At 39.7% G+C, this 21,641-nt stretch overlaps 1 protein-coding gene across 5 annotated transcripts in view; it reads left to right on the top strand.

Moving 5' to 3' along the window:
• The window catches only part of LOC135520383 (dihydropyrimidinase-like), a 75,627-nt gene extending 54,985 nt beyond the window's left edge, over positions 1 to 20,642 (top strand). For 4 of the 5 annotated variants that reach the window (XM_064945898.1, XM_064945897.1, XM_064945895.1 and 1 more), the window contains 2 exons: positions 19,822 to 20,029; positions 20,209 to 20,304. In XM_064945898.1, the coding sequence (XP_064801970.1) occupies positions 19,822 to 20,029; positions 20,209 to 20,268 (268 nt within the window). In that variant the 3' untranslated portion in view covers positions 20,269 to 20,304. The other variant, XM_064945896.1, reaches the window with a different exon arrangement.
• Positions 20,643 to 21,641: the final 999 nt, after the last annotated feature.

The following is a 21,641-nucleotide window of genomic DNA, read 5'->3' as shown; positions in this document are numbered from 1 at the left end:
AGTCTGGATATAACTCGCTATGGTACAGCCTGGATATAACGAACTATGGTACAGTCTGGATATAACTATGGTACAGTCTGGATATAACTATGGTGCAGCCTGGATATAACTATGGTACAGTCTGGATATAACTATTGTACAGCCTGGATATAACTATGGTACAGCCTGGATATAACTATGGTACAGCCTGGATATAACTATGAGACAGCCTGGATATAACTATGGTACAGTCTGGATATAACTATGGTACAGCCTGGATATAACTATGAGACAGTCTGGATATAACTATGGTACAGTCTGGATATAACTGTGGTACAGCCTGGATATAACTAACTATGGTACAGCCTGGGTATAACTAACTATGGTACAGTCTGGATATAACTCGCTATGGTACAGCCTGGATATAACGAACTATGGTACAGTCTGGATATAACTATGGTACAGTCTGGATATAACTATGTTATTGCCTGGATATAACTATGGTACAGTCTGGATATAACTATGGTACAGTCTGGATATAACTATGGTACAGTCTGGATATAACTATGGTACAGCCTGGATATAACTAACTATGGTACAGCCTGGATATAACTAACTATGGTACAGTCTGGATATAACTCGCTATGGTACAGCCTGGATATAACGAACTATGGTACAGTCTGGATATAACTATGGTACAGTCTGGATATAACTATGGTACAGCCTGGATATAACTATGGTACAGTCTGGATATAACTATGGTACAGCCTGGATATAACTATGGTACAGCCTGGATATAACTATGGTACAGCCTGAATATAACTATGAGACAGCCTGGATATAACTATGGTACAGTCTGGATATAACTATGGTACAGCCTGGATATAACTATGGTACAGTCTGGATATAACTATGGTATTGCCTGGATATAACTATGGTACAGTCTGGATATAACTATGGTACAGTCTGGATATAACTATGGTACAGTCTGGATATAACTATGTTACAGCCTGGATATAACTAACTATGGTACAGCCTGGATATAACTAACTATGGTACAGTCTGGATATAACTCGCTATGGTACAGCCTGGATATAACGAACTATGGTACAGTCTGGATATAACTATGGTACAGTCTGGATATAACTATGGTGCAGCCTGGATATAACTATGGTACAGTCTGGATATAACTATGGTACAGCCTGGATATAACTATGGTACAGCCTGGATATAACTATGGTACAGCCTGGATATAACTATGAGACAGCCTGGATATAACTATGGTACAGTCTGGATATAACTATGGTACAGCCTGGATATAACTATGAGACAGTCTGGATATAACTATGGTACAGCCTGGATATAACTATGAGACAGTCTGGATATAACTATGGTACAGCCTGGATATAACTATGAGACAGTCTGGATATAACTATGGTACAGTCTGGATATAACTATGGTACAGTCTGGATATAACTAACTATGGTACAGTCTGGATATAACTATGGTACAGTCTGGATATAACTATGGTACACCCTGGATATAACTATGGTACAGTCTGGATATAACTAACTATGGTACAGTCTGGATATAACTATGGTACAGTCTGGATATAACTATGGTACAGCCTGGATATAACTATGGTACAGTCTGGATATAACTATGGTACAGTCTGGATATAACTATGGTACAGTCTGGATATAACTATGGTACAGCCTGGATATAACTATTGTACAGCCTGGATATAACTATGGTACAGCCTGGATATAACTATGGTGCAGCCTGGATATAACTATGGTACAGTCTGGATATAACTATGTTATTGCCTGGATATAACTAACTATGGTACAGTCTGGATATAACTATGGTACAGTCTGGATATAACTATGGTACAGTCTGGATATAACTATGGTACAGCCTGGATATAACTAACTATGGTACAGCCTGGATATAACTAACTATGGTACAGTCTGGATATAACTCGCTATGGTACAGCCTGGATATAACGAACTATGGTACAGTCTGGATATAACTATGGTACAGTCTGGATATAACTATGGTACAGCCTGGATATAACTATGGTACAGTCTGGATATAACTATGGTACAGCCTGGATATAACTATGGTACAGCCTGGATATAACTATGGTACAGCCTGAATATAACTATGAGACAGCCTGGATATAACTATGGTACAGTCTGGATATAACTATGGTACAGCCTGGATATAACTATGGTACAGTCTGGATATAACTATGGTATTGCCTGGATATAACTATGGTACAGTCTGGATATAACTATGGTACAGTCTGGATATAACTATGTTACAGTCTGGATATAACTATGGTACAGCCTGGATATAACTAACTATGGTACAGCCTGGATATAACTAACTATGGTACAGTCTGGATATAACTCGCTATGGTACAGCCTGGATATAACGAACTATGGTACAGTCTGGATATAACTATGGTACAGTCTGGATATAACTATGGTGCAGCCTGGATATAACTATGGTACAGTCTGGATATAACTATTGTACAGCCTGGATATAACTATGGTACAGCCTGGATATAACTATGGTACAGCCTGGATATAACTATGAGACAGCCTGGATATAACTATGGTACAGTCTGGATATAACTATGGTACAGCCTGGATATAACTATGAGACAGTCTGGATATAACTATGGTACAGTCTGGATATAACTGTGGTACAGCCTGGATATAACTAACTATGGTACAGCCTGGGTATAACTAACTATGGTACAGTCTGGATATAACTCGCTATGGTACAGCCTGGATATAACGAACTATGGTACAGTCTGGATATAACTATGGTACAGTCTGGATATAACTATGTTATTGCCTGGATATAACTATGGTACAGTCTGGATATAACTATGGTACAGTCTGGATATAACTATGGTACAGTCTGGATATAACTATGGTACAGCCTGGATATAACTAACTATGGTACAGCCTGGATATAACTAACTATGGTACAGTCTGGATATAACTCGCTATGGTACAGCCTGGATATAACGAACTATGGTACAGTCTGGATATAACTATGGTACAGTCTGGATATAACTATGGTACAGCCTGGATATAACTATGGTACAGTCTGGATATAACTATGGTACAGCCTGGATATAACTATGGTACAGCCTGGATATAACTATGGTACAGCCTGAATATAACTATGAGACAGCCTGGATATAACTATGGTACAGTCTGGATATAACTATGGTACAGCCTGGATATAACTATGGTACAGTCTGGATATAACTATGGTATTGCCTGGATATAACTATGGTACAGTCTGGATATAACTATGGTACAGTCTGGATATAACTATGGTACAGTCTGGATATAACTATGTTACAGCCTGGATATAACTAACTATGGTACAGCCTGGATATAACTAACTATGGTACAGTCTGGATATAACTCGCTATGGTACAGCCTGGATATAACGAACTATGGTACAGTCTGGATATAACTATGGTACAGTCTGGATATAACTATGGTGCAGCCTGGATATAACTATGGTACAGTCTGGATATAACTATGGTACAGCCTGGATATAACTATGGTACAGCCTGGATATAACTATGGTACAGCCTGGATATAACTATGAGACAGCCTGGATATAACTATGGTACAGTCTGGATATAACTATGGTACAGCCTGGATATAACTATGAGACAGTCTGGATATAACTATGGTACAGCCTGGATATAACTATGAGACAGTCTGGATATAACTATGGTACAGCCTGGATATAACTATGAGACAGTCTGGATATAACTATGGTACAGTCTGGATATAACTATGGTACAGTCTGGATATAACTAACTATGGTACAGTCTGGATATAACTATGGTACAGTCTGGATATAACTATGGTACACCCTGGATATAACTATGGTACAGTCTGGATATAACTAACTATGGTACAGTCTGGATATAACTATGGTACAGTCTGGATATAACTATGGTACAGCCTGGATATAACTATGGTACAGTCTGGATATAACTATGGTACAGTCTGGATATAACTATGGTACAGTCTGGATATAACTATGGTACAGCCTGGATATAACTATGGTACAGTCTGGATATAACTATGGTACAGTCTGGATATAACTATGGTACAGCCTGGATATAACTAACTATGGTACAGCCTGGGTATAACTAACTATGGTACAGTCTGGATATAACTCGCTATGGTACAGCCTGGATATAACGAACCATGGTACAGTCTGGATATAACTATGGTACAGTCTGGATATAACCATGGTATAGCCTGGATACAACTATGGTACAGTCTGGATATAACTATGGTATAGCCTGGATATAACTATGGTACAGTCTGGATATAACTATGGTACAGTCTGGATATAACTATGGTACAGTCTGGATATAACTATGGTATAGCCTGGATATAACTATGGTACAGTCTGGATATAACTATGGTACAGCCTGGATATAACTATGGTACAGTCTTGATATAACTATGGTACAGACTGGATATAACTAACTATGGTACAGCCTGGATATAACTAACTATGGTACAGTCTGGATATAACTATGGTACAGCCTGGATATAACTATGGTACAGTCTGGATATAACTATGGTACAGCCTCGATATAACTATGGTACAGTCTGGATATAACTATGGTACAGTCTGGATATAACTATGGTACAGTCTGGATATAACTATGGTACAGCCTGGATATAACTATGGTACAGTCTGGATATAACTATGGTACAGTCTGGATATAACTATGGTACAGCCTGGATATAACTAACTATGGTACAGTCTGGATATAACTCGCTATGGTACAGCCTGGATATAACGAACTATGGTACAGTCTGGATATAACTATGGTACAGTCTGGATATAACTATGGTATAGCCTGGATATAACTATGGTACAGTCTGGATATAACTATGGTACAGTCTGGATATAACTATGGTACAGTCTGGATATAACTATGGTACAGCCTGGATATAACTAACTATGGTACAGCCTGGATATAACTAACTATGGTACAGTCTGGATATAACTCGCTATGGTACAGCCTGGATATAACGAATTATGGTACAGTCTTGATATAACTATGGTACAGTCTGGATATAACTATGGTACAGCCTGGATATAACTATGGTACAGTCTGGATATAACTATGGTACAGCCTGGATATAACTATGGTACAGCCTGGATATAACTATGGTACAGCCTGGATATAACTATGAGACAGCCTGGATATAACTATGGTACAGTCTGGATATAACTATGGTACAGCCTGGATATAACTATGAGACAGTCTGGATATAACTATGGTACAGCCTGGATATAACTATTAGAACGTCTGGATATAACTATGGTACAGCCTGGATATAACTATGAGACAGTCTGGATATAACTATGGTACAGCCTGGATATAACTATGAGACAGTCTGGATATAACTATGGTACAGTCTGGATATAACTATGAGACAGTCTGGATATAACTATGAGACAGTCTGGATATAACTATGGTACAGCCTGGATATAACTATGAGACAGTCTGGATATAACTATGGTACAGCCTGGATATAACTATGAGACAGTCTGGATATAACTATGGTACAGCCTGGATATAACTATGAGACAGTCTGGATATAACTATGGTACAGTCTGGATATAACTATGAGACAGTCTGGATATAACTATGAGACAGTCTGGATATAACTATGGTACAGCCTGGATATAACTATGAGACAGTCTGGATATAACTATGGTACAGCCTGGATATAACTATGAGACAGTCTGGATATAACTATGGTACAGTCTGGATATAACTATGGTACAGCCTGGATATAACTATGGTACAGTCTGGATATAACTATGGTACAGCCTGGATATAACTATGGTACAGTCTGGATATAACTATGGTACAGTCTGGATATAACTATGGTACAGTCTGGATATAACTATGGTACAGCCTGGAAATAACTAACTATGGTACAGTCTGGATATAACTATGGTACAGTCTGGATATAACTAACTATGGTACAGCCTGGATATAACTATGGGACAGCCTGGATATAACTATGGTACAGCCTGGATATAACTATGGTACAGCCTGGATATAACTATGGTCCAGTCTGGATATAACTATGGTACAGTCTGGATATAACTATGGTACAGTCTGGATATAACTATGGTACAGCCTGGATATAACTAACTATGGTACAGCCTGGATATAACTAACTATGGTACAGTCTGGATATAACTCGCTATGGTACAGCCTGGATATAACGAACTATGGTACAGTCTGGATATAACTATGGTACAGTCTGGATATAACTATGGTGCAGCCTGGATATAACTATGGTACTGTCTGGATATAACTATGGTACAGCCTGGATATAACTATGGTACAGCCTGGATATAACTATGGTACAGCCTGGATATAACTATGAGACAGCCTGGATATAACTATGGTACAGTCTGGATATAACTATGGTACAGCCTGGATATAACTATGAGACAGTCTGGATATAACTATGGTACAGCCTGGATATAACTATGAGACAGTCTGGATATAACTATGGTACAGTCTGGATATAACTATGGTACAGCCTGGATATAACTATGGTACAGTCTGGATATAACTATGGTACAGCCTGGATATAACTATGAGACAGCCTGGATATAACTATGGTACAGTCTGGATATAACTATGGTACAGTCTGGATATAACTATGGTACAGCCTGGATATAACTAACTATGGTACAGTCTGGATATAACTCGCTATGGTACAGCCTGGATATAACGAACTATGGTACAGTCTGGATATAACTATGGTACAGTCTGGATATAACTATGGTATAGCCTGGATATAACTATGGTACAGTCTGGATATAACTATGGTACAGTCTGGATATAACTATGGTACAGTCTGGATATAACTATGGTACAGCCTGGATATAACTAACTATGGTACAGCCTGGATATAACTAACTATGGTACAGTCTGGATATAACTCGCTATGGTACAGCCTGGATATAACGAATTATGGTACAGTCTTGATATAACTATGGTACAGTCTGGATATAACTATGGTACAGCCTGGATATAACTATGGTACAGTCTGGATATAACTATGGTACAGCCTGGATATAACTATGGTACAGCCTGGATATAACTATGGTACAGCCTGGATATAACTATGAGACAGCCTGGATATAACTATGGTACAGTCTGGATATAACTATGGTACAGCCTGGATATAACTGTGAGACAGTCTGGATATAACTATGGTACAGCCTGGATATAACTATTAGAACGTCTGGATATAACTATGGTACAGCCTGGATATAACTATGAGACAGTCTGGATATAACTATGGTACAGCCTGGATATAACTATGAGACAGTCTGGATATAACTATGGTACAGTCTGGATATAACTATGAGACAGTCTGGATATAACTATGAGACAGTCTGGATATAACTATGGTACAGCCTGGATATAACTATGAGACAGTCTGGATATAACTATGGTACAGCCTGGATATAACTATGAGACAGTCTGGATATAACTATGGTACAGCCTGGATATAACTATGAGACAGTCTGGATATAACTATGGTACAGTCTGGATATAACTATGAGACAGTCTGGATATAACTATGAGACAGTCTGGATATAACTATGGTACAGCCTGGATATAACTATGAGACAGTCTGGATATAACTATGGTACAGCCTGGATATAACTATGAGACAGTCTGGATATAACTATGGTACAGTCTGGATAAAACTATGGTACAGCCTGGATATAACTATGGTACAGTCTGGATATAACTATGGTACAGCCTGGATATAACTATGGTACAGTCTGGATATAACTATGGTACAGTCTGGATATAACTATGGTACAGTCTGGATATAACTATGGTACAGCCTGGAAATAACTAACTATGGTACAGTCTGGATATAACTATGGTACAGTCTGGATATAACTAACTATGGTACAGCCTGGATATAACTATGGGACAGCCTGGATATAACTATGGTACAGCCTGGATATAACTATGGTACAGCCTGGATATAACTATGGTCCAGTCTGGATATAACTATGGTACAGTCTGGATATAACTATGGTACAGTCTGGATATAACTATGGTACAGCCTGGATATAACTAACTATGGTACAGCCTGGATATAACTAACTATGGTACAGTCTGGATATAACTCGCTATGGTACAGCCTGGATATAACGAACTATGGTACAGTCTGGATATAACTATGGTACAGTCTGGATATAACTATGGTGCAGCCTGGATATAACTATGGTACTGTCTGGATATAACTATGGTACAGCCTGGATATAACTATGGTACAGCCTGGATATAACTATGGTACAGCCTGGATATAACTATGAGACAGCCTGGATATAACTATGGTACAGTCTGGATATAACTATGGTACAGCCTGGATATAACTATGAGACAGTCTGGATATAACTATGGTACAGCCTGGATATAACTATGAGACAGTCTGGATATAACTATGGTACAGTCTGGATATAACTATGGTACAGCCTGGATATAACTATGGTACAGTCTGGATATAACTATGGTACAGCCTGGATATAACTATGAGACAGTCTGGATATAACTATGGTACAGTCTGGATATAACTATGGTACAGTCTGGATATAACTAACTATGGTACAGTCTGGATATAACTATGGTACAGTCTGGATATAACTATGGTACACCCTGGATATAACTATGGTACAGTCTGGATATAACTAACTATGGTACAGTCTGGATATAACTATGGTACAGTCTGGATATAACTATGGTACAGCCTGGATATAACTATGGTACAGTCTGGATATAACTATGGTACAGTCTGGATATAACTATGGTACAGTCTGGATATAACTATGGTACAGCCTGGATATAACTATGGTACAGTCTGGATATAACTATGGTACAGTCTGGATATAACTATGGTACAGCCTGGATATAACTAACTATGGTACAGCCTGGGCATAACTAACTATGGTACAGTCTGGATATAACTCGCTATGGTACAGCCTGGATATAACGAACCATGGTACAGTCTGGATATAACTATGGTACAGTCTGGATATAACTATGGTATAGCCTGGATATAACTATGGTACAGTCTGGATATAACTATGGTATAGCCTGGATATAACTATGGTACAGTCTGGATATAACTATGGTACAGTCTGGATATAACTATGGTACAGTCTGGATATAACTATGGTATAGCCTGGATATAACTATGGTACAGTCTGGATATAACTATGGTACAGCCTGGATATAACTATGGTACAGTCTTGATATAACTATGGTACAGACTGGATATAACTAACTATGGTACAGCCTGGATATAACTAACTATGGTACAGTCTGGATATAACTATGGTACAGCCTGGATATAACTATGGTACAGTCTGGATATAACTATGGTACAGCCTCGATATAACTATGGTACAGTCTGGATATAACTATGGTACAGTCTGGATATAACTATGGTACAGTCTGGATATAACTATGGTACAGCCTGGATATAACTATGGTACAGTCTGGATATAACTATGGTACAGTCTGGATATAACTATGGTACAGCCTGGATATAACTAACTATGGTACAGTCTGGATATAACTCGCTGTGGTACAGCCTGGATATAACGAACTATGGTACAGTCTGGATATAACTATGGTACAGTCTGGATATAACTATGGTATAGCCTGGATATAACTATGGTACAGTCTGGATATAACTATGGTACAGTCTGGATATAACTATGGTACAGTCTGGATATAACTATGGTACAGCCTGGATATAACTAACTATGGTACAGCCTGGATATAACTAACTATGGTACAGTCTGGATATAACTCGCTATGGTACAGCCTGGATATAACGAATTATGGTACAGTCTTGATATAACTATGGTACAGTCTGGATATAACTATGGTACAGCCTGGATATAACTATGGTACAGTCTGGATATAACTATGGTACAGCCTGGATATAACTATGGTACAGCCTGGATATAACTATGGTACAGCCTGGATATAACTATGAGACAGCCTGGATATAACTATGGTACAGTCTGGATATAACTATGGTACAGCCTGGATATAACTATGGTACAGTCTGGATATAACTATGAGACAGTCTGGATATAACTATGAGACAGTCTGGATATAACTATGGTACAGCCTGGATATAACTATGAGACAGTCTGGATATAACTATGGTACAGCCTGGATATAACTATGAGACAGTCTGGATATAACTATGGTACAGCCTGGATTTAACTATGAGACAGTCTGGATATAACTATGGTACAGCCTGGATATAACTATGAGACAGTCTGGATATAACTATGGTACAGTCTGGATATAACTATGGTACAGCCTGGATATAACTATGGTACAGTCTGGATATAACTATGGTACAGCCTGGATATAACTATGGTACAGTCTGGATATAACTATGGTACAGTCTGGATATAACTATGGTACAGTCTGGATATAACTATGGTACAGCCTGGAAATAACTAACTATGGTACAGTCTGGATATAACTATGGTACAGTCTGGATATAACTAACTATGGTACAGCCTGGATATAACTATGGGACAGCCTGGATATAACTATGGTACAGCCTGGATATAACTATGGTACAGCCTGGATATAACTATGGTACAGTCTGGATATAACTATGGTACAGCCTGGATATAACTATGGTACAGTCTGGATATAACTATGATACAGCCTGGATATAACTAACTATGGTACAGTCTGGATATAACTATGGTACAGCCTGGATATAACTATGGTACAGTCTGGATATAACTATGGTACAGTCTGGATATAACTATGATACAGCCTGGATATAACTAACTATGGTACAGTCTGGATATAACTATGGTACAGCCTGGATATAACTATGGTACAGTCTGGATATAACTATGGTACAGTCTGGATATAACTATGGTACAGTCTGGATATAACTATGGTACAGCCTGGATATAACTATGGTACAGCTTGGATATAACTATGGTACAGTCTGGATATAACTATGGTACAGCCTGGATATAACTATGGTACAGCTTGGATATAACTATGGTACAGTCTGGATATAACTATGGTACAGTCTGGATATAACTATGGTACATCCTGGATATAACTATGGTACAGCCTGGGTATAACTATGGGACAGTCTGGATATAACTATGGTACAGTCTGGATATAACTATGGTACAGTCTGGATATAACTATGGTACAGTCTGGATATAACTATGGTACAGCCTGGATATAACTATGGTACATCCTGGATATAACTATGGTACAGCCTGGATATAACTATGGGACAGTCTGGATATAACTATGGTACAGTCTGGATATAACTATGGTACAGTCTGGATATAACTATGGTACAGTCTGGATATAACTATGGTACAGCTTGGATATAACTATGGTACAGTCTGGATATAACTATGGTACAGTCTGGATATAACTATGGTACAGCCTGGATATAACTATGGTACAGCCTGGATATAACTATGATACAGCCTGGATATAACTAACTATGGTACAGTCTGGATATAACTATGGTACAGCCTGGATATAACTATGGTACAGTCTGGATATAACTATGGTACAGTCTGGATATAACTATGGTACAGTCTGGATATAACTATGGTACAGCCTGGATATAACTATGGTACAGCTTGGATATAACTATGGTACAGTCTGGATATAACTATGGTACAGTCTGGATATAACTATGGTACAGTCTGGATATAACTATGGTACAGTCTGGATATAACTATGGTACAGCCTGGATATAACTATGGTACAGCTTGGATATAACTATGGTACAGTCTGGATATAACTATGGTACAGTCTGGATATAACTATGGTACAGTCTGGATATAACTATGGTACAGCCTGGATATAACTATGGTACAGCTTGGATATAACTATGGTACAGTCTGGATATAACTATGGTACAGTCTGGATATAACTATGGTACACCCTGGATATAACTATGGTACAGCCTGGATATAACTATGGGACAGTCTGGATATAACTATGGTACAGTCTGGATATAACTATGGTACAGTCTGGATATAACTATGGTACAGTCTGGATATAACTATGGGACAGTCTGGATATAACTATGGTACAGTCTGGATATAACTATGGGACAGTCTGGATATAACTCGCTATGGTACAGCCTGGATATAACGAACTATGGTACAGTCTGGATATAACTATGGTACAGCCTGGATATAACTATGAGACAGTCTGGATATAACTATGGTACAGTCTGGATATAACTATGGTACAGCCTGGATATAACTATGGTACAGTCTGGATATAACTATGGTACAGCCTGGATATAACTATGGTACAGTCTGGATATAACTATGGTACAGTCTGGATATAACTATGGTACAGTCTGGATATAACTATGGTACAGCCTGGAAATAACTAACTATGGTACAGTCTGGATATAACTATGGTACAGTCTGGATATAACTAACTATGGTACAGCCTGGATATAACTATGGGACAGCCTGGATATAACTATGGTACAGCCTGGATATAACTATGGTACAGCCTGGATATAACTATGGTACAGTCTGGATATAACTATGGTACAGCCTGGATATAACTATGGTACAGTCTGGATATAACTATGATACAGCCTGGATATAACTAACTATGGTACAGTCTGGATATAACTATGGTACAGCCTGGATATAACTATGGTACAGTCTGGATATAACTATGGTACAGTCTGGATATAACTATGATACAGCCTGGATATAACTAACTATGGTACAGTCTGGATATAACTATGGTACAGCCTGGATATAACTATGGTACAGTCTGGATATAACTATGGTACAGTCTGGATATAACTATGGTACAGTCTGGATATAACTATGGTACAGCCTGGATATAACTATGGTACAGCTTGGATATAACTATGGTACAGTCTGGATATAACTATGGTACAGCCTGGATATAACTATGGTACAGCTTGGATATAACTATGGTACAGTCTGGATATAACTATGGTACAGTCTGGATATAACTATGGTACATCCTGGATATAACTATGGTACAGCCTGGGTATAACTATGGGACAGTCTGGATATAACTATGGTACAGTCTGGATATAACTATGGTACAGTCTGGATATAACTATGGTACAGTCTGGATATAACTATGGTACAGCCTGGATATAACTATGGTACATCCTGGATATAACTATGGTACAGCCTGGATATAACTATGGGACAGTCTGGATATAACTATGGTACAGTCTGGATATAACTATGGTACAGTCTGGATATAACTATGGTACAGTCTGGATATAACTATGGTACAGCTTGGATATAACTATGGTACAGTCTGGATATAACTATGGTACAGTCTGGATATAACTATGGTACAGCCTGGATATAACTATGGTACAGCCTGGATATAACTATGATACAGCCTGGATATAACTAACTATGGTACAGTCTGGATATAACTATGGTACAGCCTGGATATAACTATGGTACAGTCTGGATATAACTATGGTACAGTCTGGATATAACTATGGTACAGTCTGGATATAACTATGGTACAGCCTGGATATAACTATGGTACAGCTTGGATATAACTATGGTACAGTCTGGATATAACTATGGTACAGTCTGGATATAACTATGGTACAGTCTGGATATAACTATGGTACAGTCTGGATATAACTATGGTACAGCCTGGATATAACTATGGTACAGCTTGGATATAACTATGGTACAGTCTGGATATAACTATGGTACAGTCTGGATATAACTATGGTACAGTCTGGATATAACTATGGTACAGCCTGGATATAACTATGGTACAGCTTGGATATAACTATGGTACAGTCTGGATATAACTATGGTACAGTCTGGATATAACTATGGTACACCCTGGATATAACTATGGTACAGCCTGGATATAACTATGGGACAGTCTGGATATAACTATGGTACAGTCTGGATATAACTATGGTACAGTCTGGATATAACTATGGTACAGTCTGGATATAACTATGGGACAGTCTGGATATAACTATGGTACAGTCTGGATATAACTATGGGACAGTCTGGATATAACTCGCTATGGTACAGCCTGGATATAACGAACTATGGTACAGTCTGGATATAACTATGGTACAGTCTGGATATAACTATGGTACAGCCTGGATATAACTATGGTACATCCTGGATATAACTATGGTACAGTCTGGATATAACTATGGTACAGTCTGGATATAACTATGGGACAGCCTGGATATAACTATGGTACAGTCTGGATATAACTATGGGACAGCCTGGATATAAATCAAATCAAATTTTATTTGTCACATACACATGGTTAGCAGATGTTAATGCGAGTGTAGCGAAATGCTTGTGCTTCTAGTTCCGACACTGCAGTAATAACCAACAAGTAATCTAACTAACAATTCCTAATCTACTGTCTTATACACAGTGTAAGGGGATAAAGAATATGTACATAAGGATATATGAGTGAGTGATGGTACAGAGCAGCATAGGCAAGATACAGTAGATGGTATCGAGTACAGTATATACATGTGAGATGAATATGTAAACAAAGTGGCATAGTTAAAGTGGCTAGTGATACATGTATTACATAAGGATGCAGTCGATGATATAGAGTACAGTATATAGGTATGCATATGAGATGAATAATGTAGGGTAAGTAACATTATATAAGGTAACATTGTTTAAAGTGGCTAGTGATATATTTACAACATTTCCCATCAATTCCCATTATTAAAGTGGCTGGAGTTGAGTCAGTGTCAGTGTGTAGGCAGCAGCCACTCAATGTTAGTGGTGGCTGTTTAACAGTCTGATGGCCTTGAGATAGAAGCTGTTTTTCAGTCTCTCGGTCCCAGCTTTGATGCAGTGCACCTCAACAGTCCAGAGCTTCCGGCGACAGTTCCCAGTCCAGAGCTTCCGGCGACAGTTCCCAGTCTAGAGCTTCTGGCGACAGTTCCCATTCCGGAACCTCCAACGACAGTCCACAGTCCGGAACCTCCTGAGACAGTCCACAGTCCGGAACCTCCTGAGACGGTCCACAGTCCAAAACCTCCAACGACGGTCCACAGTCCGGAACCTCCTGAGACGGTCCACAGTCCAAAACCTCCAACGACGGTCCACAGTCCGGAACCTCCTGAGACGGTCCACAGTCCGGAACCTCCTGAGACGGTCCACGGTCCAGAACCTCCTGAGACGGTCCACGGTCCAGAACCTCCTGAGACGGTCTACAGTCCGGAACCTCCTGAGACGGTCCACAGTCCGGAACCTCCTGAGACGGTCCACAGTCCGGAACCTCCTGAGACGGTCCACAGTCCGGAACCTCCTGAGACGGTCCACAGTCCGGAACCTCCTGAGACGGTCCACAGTCCGGAACCTCCTGAGATGGTCCACAGTCCGGAACCTCCAGCTCCATGGCCAGAGCCTTCTCCTGCGCCGATTCCCAGTCTAAGCATGGCATCCAGTCTAGCTCCTAGGTCAGAGTATTCTTCTGGGTTGGTGCCCAGTCCAGGCACTGTGTCCAGCCTGGGCCCATGGCTGGATTCACGGGATGAGCGGGTTCTTCGTCCCGCACCTGAGCCGCCTCCGATGCTGGAGGATCAGCGTGATGAGAGGGTTCTTCGTCCCGCACCTGAGCCGCCTCCGATGCTGGAGGGTCCGCGGGATGAGAGGGTTCTTTGTCCCGCACCAGAGCCGCCACCGCACTAGACAACCCCCCTAACCCTCCCTTTTCGTTTCAGGTTTTGCGGCCCCCTTTGGGGTGGGGGGGTACTGTTAAGTCCTGACCATGAAAGCGTTTATTTTCCATGGTGGTGTAGGTCAGGATGTGACTGGGGGGTGTTCTAGTTTTTCTATTTCTATGTTGGCCTGGTATGGTTCCCTATTTCTCTTTATTGTTTTGTTGCTGGTTCGCATTTAAATAAAATATGATTAACCCAAATCACGCTGCGCCTTGGTCTACCCATTTCGACGAGCGTTACAAACATACAGCACCTGAGACCATGCCCACAATTCACCAGCCGTGCGTGACATCACTGCTGCGTCATCTGCATCGTTCAAATTAAGATCATTTAAAAAGGACGATTTGCACCATTTGGTCTCTTTTTGCACTGAATCCGTTTGGGCATATGTTGAACGTTTTGGGAAATTAAATAGTGGGGTTATGAATAATCCCAGTGAGCAATCCAACATGCTTATGTAAGCACTGATCCGGGTGGGACGTAGTCATTTTTTATGTTGAGGTTGACACATTTTTTCATTGTCTTCAAAACAATACAAAATACCTGAATGTTTAGATTTAAATAGTTATGTCAAATATATGGTGTTGTTTAGGCCAAAGGGAAGGGTTGCATAAGTGTCATTCCTAGAGTAGGAAAAAAACGAACATTTGTAATCTATATGAGGCCGCAGATGTGGAACTACACTCCCCAATCTCAACAGACAGAGATACAATATGTCCCTGTTGTGCACGTGTTTACACACACACGCACGCACACACAAACACACACACACACACACACACACACCGTACATATCTCTACTAAGCAGTAAACTAGGCTTGCGTATGTGTGCATGCAAGGCAAGGAGCTAGCAACAGTCATAATAGGCTTATATAACCCAGCAGTAACAGGACTGCTCTCTTTCCTATGGAATCTGGGCTAGGTCCCTCAAGGCAAATCACAAAGTGTTGATGTGAGCTGAAGAAGGGATAGGAAGGGGGATGAACCCCAGTGCCATTTTCCTGTAAATGAATTTCATGATAATGTGAGATGAGTTCTTGTAAGTGTTGCTCAGCTCAGCTCAGACAGACCTTGTGAATATTACTAATGCATGCAGCTCTGGAATAAGGAAGATATCTAGTCTCTACCTCCCATCTTAGCCTTGTTGACAATATCATGTCCAATTCTATTTCAGATCAATTTTAGTGTCCCAGGCTTGTGAGGTTGTCAAGTCTCAGCACCCAGAACTAAAATCAGCAACTGGATTATGTCTTTTAAAATTTTTATGTTAGGGCTGTGATAAGAGACTAGCGGTTGTATAGTAATCCTATAGTATACAATTACATATTGCTGTACAGTATAGTAGCATTGTTTGTTGTACAGTATGTGTGCTACCACTGTGTTCTAGTCCTATAGTGGGATTGAGGCTTTGTAGCTCTTCGTGTTACATTTTTGTAACTATGAATTCATCTGTGAAACTGCGTAATTATTTGGCCTAAATACGGCTTAAAAACACCAGAGTCCAGAGGCAAGACTCAGTTATGGAATGCAACGAAGACACAGTAGGTCTGCATCCCAAATAGCATCATATTCCATACATAGTACACTACTTTTGACCAGAGCCCTATGTGAAATAGGGTGCCAATATGGACATATCCTTTGGGTTTGTGTCATTAGGGTACCGGTGGGATGGAGAAAATAACTCTCTCTATTCGTCTTAATTATTTAGTCTTTAAGCCTAGTGTCCTTCTCCTTCCCCTTTTTTAAGAGCAAGAGGACAAGTACATTCATTTATACTTATACAATTGGTCAGAGAAAGAGGTTTTGTTTAACAAGTAAAATGCTATGGGTCAAAATTATTGACACCCCTAAATATTATTTTAAGCATACAACATAGCTCAGTATTTTAATTATTTATTTTGTACAGTCATTATTGCTCATCTTTATCAAGCATGTCAGGGGGCGGCAGGGTAGCCTAGTGGTTAAGAGCGTTGGACTAGTAACTGGAAGGTTTCAAGTTCAAACCCCCGAGCTGACAAGATACAAATCTGTTGTTCTGCCCCTGAACAGGTAGTTAACCCACTGTTCCTAGGCCGTCATTGAAAATCAGAATTTGTTCTTAACTGACTTGCCTAGTTAAATACAGGTAAAATACCTTTTGGACCCCACTGTACATATAAATAGTCTGGAAAATACATATACAGAACACTGAGTACAAAACCTTAGGAACACTTTCCTAATATTGAGATTCACCCCCTATTGCCCTCATAACAGCCTCAATTCTCCGGGCATGTACTCTACAAGGTGTTGAAAGCATTCCACAAGGATGCTGACCCATGTTGACTCCAATGCTTCCACAGTTGTGTCAAGTTGGTTGGATGTCCATTGGGTGGTGGACCATTCTTGATAAACACAGGAAATTGTTGAGTGTGACAACCCAGCAGCTTTGCAGTTCTTGACACATTCAAACCGGTGCACCTGGCACCTAACCCTTTCGAAGGCAGTTAAACACTTTGTCTTGCTCATTCACCCTCTGAATGACACACATACACAATCCATGTCTCAATTGTCTCAAGGCATAAACATCCTTTTTTAATCAGTCTCCTCCCCTTCATTTACACTGATTGAAGTGGATTTAACAAGTGACATCAATAACAGATCATAGCTTTCACCGGGTCAGCCATAAGCTGTAGGAAGGCCTATATATATATATATATATATATATATATATATATATATATATATATATATATATATATATATATATATAGGCCTTCGTGTGTATATATATATATATATATATATATACAGTTTAAGTCGGAAGTTTACATACACTTAGGTTGGAGTCATTAAAACTAGTTTTTCAACCACTCCACAAATTTCTTGTTAACAAACTATAGTTTTGGCAAGTCGGACAGGACATCTACTTTCTGCATGACACAAGTAATTTTTCCAGCAATTGTTTACAGACAGATTATTTCACTTATAACTCACTGTTCCAGTGGGTCAGAAGTTTACATAAATACACTAAGTTGACTGTGCCTTTAAACAGCTTGGAAAATTCCAGAAAATGATGTTGTGGCTTTAGAAGCTTCTGATAGGCTAATTGACATCATTTGAGTCAATTGGAGGTGTACCTGTGGATGTATTTCAAGGCCTACCTTCAAATCCATTGCCTCTTTGCATGACATCATGGGAAAATCAAAAGAAATCAGCAAAGACCTCAGAAAACAAATGGTACATCACACCTCTAGAAGTCCGGTTCATCCTTGGGTGCAATTTCCAAATGCCTGAAGGTACCATGTTCATCTGTACAAACAATAGTACGCAAGTATAAACACCATGGGACCACACAGCTGTCATACCGCTCAGGAAGGAGACGCGTTCTGTCTCCTAGAGATTAATATACTTTGGTGCGAAAAGTGCAAATCAAATCCCAGAACAAAAGCAAAGGACCTTGTGAAGATGTTGTAGGAAACAGGTACAAAAGTATCTATATCCACAGTAAAACGAGTCCTATATTGACATAACCTGAAAGGCTGCTCAGCAAGGAAGAAGGGGGAGGCTTGCAAGCCAAAGAACACCATCCCAACTATGAAAATTGTTTGACCCAAGTTAAACAATTTAAAGGCAATGCTACCAAATACTAATTGAGTGTATGTAAACTTCTGACCCACTGGGAATGTGATGAAAGAAATCAAAGCTGAAATAAATCATTCTCTCTACTATTATTCTGATATTTCACATTCTTAAAATAAAGTGGTGATCCTAACTGACCTAAAACAGGGAATTATTACTAGGATTAAATGTCAGGAATTGTGAAAAACTGCATTTAAATGTATTTGGCTAAGGTGCATGTAAACGTATGACTTCAACTGTATATACATATTATAACTGTCCTCATTCAACACAGTATCTGACCAAGTATTTTTGCATCTGCGTGTTTGTGTGTGTGTAGGAAGATCTCTGCAGCTACGCACCACCAGGCTGTGGATTACAACATCTTTGAGGGCATGGAATGCCACGGTGTTCCCGTGGTGACCATCTCCAGAGGGAAGGTGGTCTATGAGAGAGGTCAGCTGAAGACCCAGCCAGGACAGGGCCGCTTTGTCCCCAGACAGCCCTACGCAGAGTTCATCTACAAACGAGTCAACCAGAGGGAACAGGTCTGTCTCGATATTATGGCGTCTTGTGACATATCGCTTTATTATAAGGTTTCATAATGTTCCGTGACTACATCTATAATGTGCTATTCATGTATGTATAAGGCCCAATAACACAAGTGTTGTAGTTATACCTGTGTTATTAACTGTGGTTTTTTAAAATCTGTTTGTTTGTTTTCCAGGTGGGACAGCCTAGTCCTGTAATCAGGAAGCCTTATGATGGTGAAATCATCGCCTTATAAAGGAATGGAACTCATCATGAAATCTGTTTGTTTGTTTTCCAGGTGGGACAGCCTAGTCCTGTAATCAGGAAGCCTTATGATGGGGAAATCATCGCCTTATAAAGGAATGGAACTCATCATGAAATCTGTTTGTTTGTTTTCCAGGTGGGACAGCCTAGTCCTGTAATCAGGAAGCCTTATGATGGGGAAATCATCGCCTTATAAAGGAATGGAACTCATCATGAAATCTGTTTGTTTGTTTTCCAGGTGGGACAGCCTAGTCCTGTAATCAGGAAGCCTTATGATGGGGAAATCATCGCCTTATAAAGGAATGGAACTCATCATGAAATCTGTTTGTTTGTTTTCCAGGTGGGACAGCCTAGTCCTGTAATCAGGAAGCCTGTAATCAGGAAGCCTTATGGTGGGGAAATCATCGCCTTATAAAGGAATGGAACTCATCATGAAATCTGTTTGTTTGTTTTCCAGGTGGGACAGCCTAGTCCTGTAATCAGGAAGCCTTATGATGGGGAAATCATCGCCTTATAAAGGAATGGAACTCATCATGAAAGAGACTGTTTAGCTCAGGATCTACATGCAAAACGTTCGGTGAATTGTGTTATGCTGGACAAAGATAAAATGTATGTTTGTTTGAATGCAGATGCCAGTCAATGTTTTGATGCTGATGATATTATGTTGCCAAACTATTTTGTACAATTTATACAATTGCATAACATGTATTATGTTATTACTATGTGAAATAAACACTTGCATAGTTGTATTTGATGATGATGGTGATGATTTAAACACTTCACTTCCAACAATATGTCTTTGTTACTGTATCTGTATCTGACATGTTGGACATTGGATGAGAGTCTACCCTTACTACCGTGTTAAACTATGAAGCGCACAGTGTTTCACATTGAAGGCTCATTTCCACATGAGCTGACATCCACAGCGTTTACCATGAACATGAGCTTCACAAACTCTGGGGAAAATTGTCGATAGTTCAGTGCGCAGTGCTGCAACGTGCATGGCCTTTGTAAAAAAGGCCCAGTGCTGTTGTCACACAGCATCACATTACACATTGGGATTGTCTTCTACTGGGCATTCTGGCATGCTGGCGTGGTACTGAGCCGCTGGGGCTCTGCAGACATAATGTGAGTTTATCAGAGGGAACGCTACGGGTCAGTGGCAGCAGTGTGTGAGTCACAGTTGGCTCACTCATCTCTGTGCCTTCTCTTTCACTCTGCCTTCTCTCAGTAACAGACCTGGGTTGAAATAGTATACATTTTCTTTCAAACACTTACACTGCACTTTACTGAGTTGACCTGCCTGGCACAATTGAGCAATGACATGTACAATTGTGGTATTAGGCAACATTTTTCACATGATCC

Source organism: Oncorhynchus masou, chromosome 29, assembly GCF_036934945.1.
Source record: "Oncorhynchus masou masou isolate Uvic2021 chromosome 29, UVic_Omas_1.1, whole genome shotgun sequence".
In the NCBI taxonomy this organism is placed as follows: Eukaryota; Metazoa; Chordata; class Actinopteri; order Salmoniformes; family Salmonidae; genus Oncorhynchus; species Oncorhynchus masou.
The sequence above is the reverse complement of the archived record's forward strand: the minus strand, read 5'-3'. Positions and strand labels throughout refer to the sequence as shown.